This window comes from Gadus macrocephalus, chromosome 2, assembly GCF_031168955.1.
Source record: "Gadus macrocephalus chromosome 2, ASM3116895v1".
NCBI classification, from domain to species: domain Eukaryota; kingdom Metazoa; phylum Chordata; class Actinopteri; order Gadiformes; family Gadidae; genus Gadus; species Gadus macrocephalus.
This window is the reverse complement of record NC_082383.1, coordinates 728,408-734,482: the sequence shown is the minus strand read 5'-3', so window position 1 is coordinate 734,482 and position 6,075 is coordinate 728,408. Positions and strand designations below refer to the sequence as shown.

General features: G+C 52.6%; 1 protein-coding gene across 1 annotated transcript; it reads left to right on the top strand.

The window, feature by feature from the left end:
- The first annotated feature begins 202 nt into the window (after window positions 1-202).
- jpt2 (Jupiter microtubule associated homolog 2) lies at window positions 203-3,559 on the top strand. The gene is made up of 5 exons (XM_060069173.1): window positions 203-354; window positions 1,270-1,421; window positions 1,771-1,892; window positions 2,109-2,145; window positions 2,312-3,559. Exons 1-5 carry the CDS (start codon window positions 299-301, stop codon window positions 2,554-2,556), a joined length of 612 nt encoding a protein of 203 aa, XP_059925156.1. The 5' UTR covers window positions 203-298; the 3' UTR covers window positions 2,557-3,559.
- Window positions 3,560-6,075: the final 2,516 nt, after the last annotated feature.

Below are 6,075 nucleotides of genomic sequence, written 5' to 3'. Positions count from 1 at the left end.
AGCGTACAGCATAATTACAAACATAATAATGCGTCGCCCCTGTTGAGCATGCGGTTAGAATCTCGAAGGGGTGGGTCCGAAAAAGATGGGCTGCACCTATTGAGTGATTGGCATTAAAACGGGCCAATCACAAATGCTGTAAGCATCCCTGGAACTCAAATACACTTAATCTATTGGCTACACGTCCTTCTGACCAGTCAGAGCCCTCCACGTCAGAGGGAGGACGGACTTAAAGCAGTGTGTCCAGCTGGCTGTTGCTGTAGGGGTCCGCGGAGTTCTGTCGACTCACAACGCCACAATGACTTCAACCAACATGTTTCAAGGATTGGACAATGCTGCAAAACCAAGTTCAAGGTACCCAAACCATATATTTATTTCGATGTACAAATATAAATGCATTATCTTTTATCCACTGTTGGCTAGTTGAGCCTATTTGGGCTAATATTGCTAAGTAGCATTAGCTCTGTTCCCTTGGCTCAAAACACTAACGTTAGCTCTAGCTTTCTTACTTTAAACTGTCAACGACAACGCTTCTCCTTTCCGCATACTTGGCTGACTTTAGTCTATTTGTTGGCAATGTGGAGATTTAAATTTGAAGTCATTACCCTCCGTTTCGGACAGTAGGCTGGCTGAACTAAGTGGAGTTAGCCCCTCTGCTAACGCCCAGGCTAGCCGGGCTGCGGAAGTGAAGTCCGGAGAAGGTCCGCGCGCAGCCCGGCGATAGCGGCGGCCCACGGGGAGGCCAGGCTGCCCTTTGTCTGCCCAGCGGCCAGTCAGCGGACTTGTGCCCATTTTTTTTATAATGAAGAGATAAGTTGTCGGTTGTGACATTATGAGGGAGGTCCTCTGCGTATTTATTAACCACATAACGGGCCTCCTCAGCGGCCGTTATGTGCGTACTTTCTCATGGGATCACGCTCGCGTTTCTGTATTTTCTTCTGTTTGCACTAAAATTAAAATCCTATAAATACATAATGATCCGTGTTCATGTTACCTTTTGTTAATGATATTTAGATTGTGTTTTTGTAGCATTAGGGCAATAATAATGACAGCACTTTGTTCATGCCGTCAGACAAGTGTGCACACGTCCATCATGCCATAGCAAACTAAAAGGCTGCATTCAGAGATTAATCGGCAAACTATTTCCATACTGGTGAGAAGCGTCTGAAGGAAGCAGGACTATCAGATGAGCAGCAGAGAGACGGGGAGGGTGACAGGAGGCTCCCTCTGACCACTGCAGAACCAACACGCTCTCTCCGTTCTCTGCAGAGTTCTGCGGCCTCCGGGCGGTACCTCCAGCAACCTTTTCGGTGGCTATGAGGAAGACGCTGCGCCCATGAGACGGCCCAACCACACGTCCTCCTCCATCTTTGCTCCTGACGAACCTCGACAGGTCAACACCAGACGCTCTAACCCCCCAGGTAGGTGAACACCAGGCTCTATGACCCCCCAGGTAGGTGAACACCAGGCTCTATGACCCCCCAGGTAGGTGAACACCAGGCTCTATGACCCCCCAGGTAGGTGAACACCAGGCTCTATGACCCCACAGGTAGTGCCTTCCCCAGTACAGGGTTTCACTGCCAGCTGACCTCATGCCCTCCGCGTCCCTCTGACTTTATGGTGTGGCAGCGAATAAAGGCAGGCCTGTCGAAGCCTCCAGGGACCTTGGTGTGAAAACTGCCAGGTCGTTGTGATGTGCTTTTCTGTGCAATGAAAGTGCCTCCATCACCAAACCCTCCTTTCTCTCTGTCTCTCTCTGTGTGTTTCTAGGCGGGAAGGCCAGTGGTATATTCGGTGATGACCCGGCCCCCCAGCCCAGACCGGTGGCTCCAGGGAGACAAAGCAGCAACATCTTTGGAGGGGGAGAGCCCGCCCCCCCTAGTAAACCAAAGGTACGCCCGCGTTCTGCTGCGCTGTGTGGGGGCCACGGCCCGTACGTGTGGGTGCGTTTCCTTCCACTAGCACTACATTATTGAGATGGATTCCTTGGGTAACGGGTGTGACTGGCATTAACTATTAATAGAAGATGTATCGATCTGTCCTCCCATTGAACCCATCATAGCTCGTTCCACACTAGTTGGTTTATGCGTTTCTTTTGTATTTCACAGGAGGAGGTTATTGTGACGCCTGAACCGGAGCTAGCAGGTAAAGGATGTTTAATGGCTTTCTGAAGTGCTTGAATTCTAAATCTATCAAGCTAAATGTCCCTGGAAGCGAAATCCTGATCTAGTGACTCAAAGTCCGGTCTCTCATTGGCCGTCGGTCCACTAGCAGGCTCTGGGTGCACCTGCTAACGTGTGTGCCCCTCCAGTGTCTCCCCAGCTGAGCCCGGTGGAGCTGAAGGAGGAGGAGCCAATCTTGGCCCCGCCCGCTTCACCTGTCGAGGAGGAGGCCGCCGCCCCCCTGGCTGTCCTGGAGCCAGTGCCGGAGGCCACGCCCACCTGTCTCCAAGACGACTCCGGCAAGAACCACGAGCCCCACCTGGGCCCCAAGCGCCGCGCGCACAACCGGGTGCTGAACCCCCCCGGAGGGAAGTCCAGCGTGGTGTTCTACTGAGCCCCCCCCCTCCGGCGCCAGCCCACCCTGCTCATCTCAGTCGCCCCCCCCCCCCGCTTGGACGTCTGTCCCTTCTCATTCCACCCCCTGCTTCACCTCTCCCCCGCTGAGCACTATCTCTGTTCTGTTTTTGTCCCCCACTTCTTGCACTTTTAGCCCCGCCTTTCTTTCCTGTCTGCCCCTTTAATGGTTTTCCACGCTTGACAATCATTTAGCCGACCAATCAATAGGCCGCGCTTCAGAGGGGCTGCACCGGTGCCTTCTCCAGCCCCGCTGAGGGGCACCCTGTGTCCGTCAGTCACGCAGGGACTCTGTTTTTCAGTTTCTCATAGATGTTCATAGCTTTAAGATGTCAACGTTTGGCATGGAGAAGGAATCCTGCCACCGAATGTGTTCAGCCAATGCCGCGTATTCTCAGCTGTCTAGAGTTGTGGGATGGTGCCAAGTGAGACGATGACTGTATAATCACAAGTGTAACTCTACTAGACTCCTCATCCCGGGGTCTCCTGTAAGAACAGAAACAGCTTTACGTTTAGAGCATCTTCTGTTAAGCGAAGAATGCCAAAAAATTAATAATAATGCGTTTGACATCCCCCGCCCCCGTTTTAGTGTTGTTGTTTTTTTTATTGTCTTCTACAATTCCATTTAAATGTCTGTTTGAGTGCTAATGCTGAATGTACCGTGTGGGTGTTCTTCTGCTTCGTCCTCATCGTTTGTGCTCTATTTGTGTTTTATTTGAAGACCTGTTCTTCGCTTGGGGTAGGCCTCATTTATGTTTTAAATTAAAACAGCTGAACACAAGTGAACTCTGGAGACGAGCTTGGTCCGCCGGGTCTAGTCGCCCTAGGACCCTGAAGGAGAGCCTCCGTCTCCACGCCACACCGACGGCATCTGGTGCCAGTCCGACCCCTCCCCACAGCGCAGATGTGCCTGGCCAGCAGTGAGCTTAGCAGAAGAAGAAGTGACAACCTGTGTATTTCATTAAAAACGTTTTTCAATTTTGGGAGATTTCGTCTTGTTTGACCGTTGCTGCTCTGTGGTCTGGTTCAGTAGTTGTGATTCGTTGTACTCTGTTAAAACGTAAGACTAATAACGTGTAGCAGGTGTGTAACGTGAGGGCGTTGAGGCCCAAACGCTGGACCCATGTGGCCGAGGAACGGCAGGTAAGCAGCCCCCTCTGTTTAAAAGGCTTTATTGGCCAGTTGGAATAACGGGAGTCAAAGGGGTCTGACCTACAAAGTCTTTCAAATAGCTAGCCTATTCATAGAGCAATTTAACTATGGAACCACGATTAAAAATGGAATAAATTTCATCTGGTAAATTGTTTCATTGACGTTTCTCTCCCGTGTTTAAAGTTTTCATATGCGAGCTTATGAAACATTACGGCTGTAGATATTCTGTTGCGAGTTGTGATTAGTGTTTGGTTATTCATCTGCCAGGGCATATCTATTCTATTAACCACCACTAGTAGCATACGGCTTTTAGCAAGCACATGCGATGCAACGCCTAGCTTAGCATAGCGGCTGGTCCTCGGGAAATGTTTTATATCTTAACATATTTTAGAATCCGTCCGATTCGTTTACGATCATGTATGTCGATTTATAATGCATATTATCAAAAAAAAACCGAGAGTGCTCACTGCAGGCGGCGTGACGTCAGCTCTATAGTCAGCTGGCCCTCCATCTGAGCCGAGAGAGAGAGACCCCCCCCGTAGCGCAGTGAGACAGCACCTCCGCCCGGCTCGCCGCACCCCATCCTCGGCCACCTGCACAACATGACGCGCCGCGTCTCCTCTGGGCTCGGCCGGCGGACGCAGTAGGACCGGGACATATCGGCTACAGGCCCGTCTATTTATTCTTCTCGTCGTATTTATTTAATTTATTTCTATATTTATTTATTTATTTCACTGTAATGGCTGGGTTCCATGGTTGCGGCTGCTGAGCGGCAGGTGCATCGTCGAGGCCGTTCTCCTGGTTCGAGTATGGACTCTCCGAGGCCCGAGCCCCAGCCCGGCCGTCCACCAGCGCATTTCTCCCGGAAGAATCGGCTGTTCGCAACGCGAGGACAACCGTAGCAGGGTGCGCCAGCGGCGGTGTTAGTGGTGGTCGAGGGGGGGCCCGTCACATCAACACACAGCAGCGGATACGTTCATCAGCGGGTTCAAGGTTATGGAGCTAAACGGGAGCGGTGATTGGTGTTATTTGCGGCGTCCTGAAGTGTTTTTGTGTGTCTAGATAAGGACCGTATTTCGCAGCACCGTTGGCGTTGACTTTACGAGAAACACTCCCGATCGGTTAAGCCTCTACAGGCAGAGACACCCCGTGGAATAGGTCGCCATCTCGCCCGGCGGACAAGATGATGGACCTCCAGATCGACGAGGTGGTGTACCAGGACGACTACGGCTCCGTGTCCGTGATGTCGGAGCGCGTGTCGGGCCTGGCCAACAGCATCTACCGGGAGTTCGAGCGGCTGATCCGCAGCTACGACGAGGAGGTGGTGAAGGAGTTGATGCCGCTGGTTGTCAACGTGCTGGAGAACCTGGACGGCGTGCTGACGGAGAACCAGGAGCACGAGGTGGAGCTGGAGCTTCTGAAGGAGGACAACGAGCAGCTCATCACGCAATACGAGCGGGAGAAGGCGCTGCGGAAGCAAGCGGAGGAGGTACGTGGATGGTAGCCTGCGACCGGCGGGCTGTAGCCGGGTAGAAACACATAGACGTCCCATGGGCCCTATTATTGCTGTAGTGTCAGGATGGCCCCCTGGACTATAAGGTCCAGGGGCTATGATCTGACCTGAGGTCTGTGTGTGTGCTTGATCGGGCTACCAATGGAATATAACGGAAGTCCATTCCTGGGGGATATTGCCTATGACTATGGAGCAACACGTCTATAGAGGGATCATGGCTCTCCAATCAAATAACTCGAGCACCTTCTACATGGTGCATTCATGGTATTGTGTAACAACAACAACAGGCATAGATGACATCTCAGCGCCTTTAGGGATGAATTCAGCCATCTTTGCGTCTGTCAGCATCCATCTAGTGGTTGTGTTGACGTCCTCGGGTTATTACTCATGCGTGACCACAAACGCCCACGAGAGCAGGTCCAAACTAAAGGCAACCCCTCCTGTCAGAGTGGGCTGGTCAGGATATAGGAGCCAAGTGGTCAGGATATAGGAGCCAAGCGGTCAGGATATAGGAGCCAAGTGGTCAGGATTTAGGAGCCAAGTGGTCAGGATTTAGGAGCCAAGTGGTCAGGATATAGGACCCAGGCCCTGACCCCCCCCCTGAGCCCGGGCAGACGCCCCCCTCCTCAACTATGGCTCCAGGACAACGTCTCCGGTCTCGGTCCTCCTCCTAGGGGAGACGGAGAGGACAGACACCGGGATGTCTCTGTCCTCTCCATTCCCCCCCCCCCCCGGGCAGTGGGGTGACCCCGTTTCCACCGGGGAGTGGGGTGACTCCGCGGAGTGTCCAGAGCTCCTCCCCTCCTCCTTGTAGCCAATCACGGCCAATCTCCC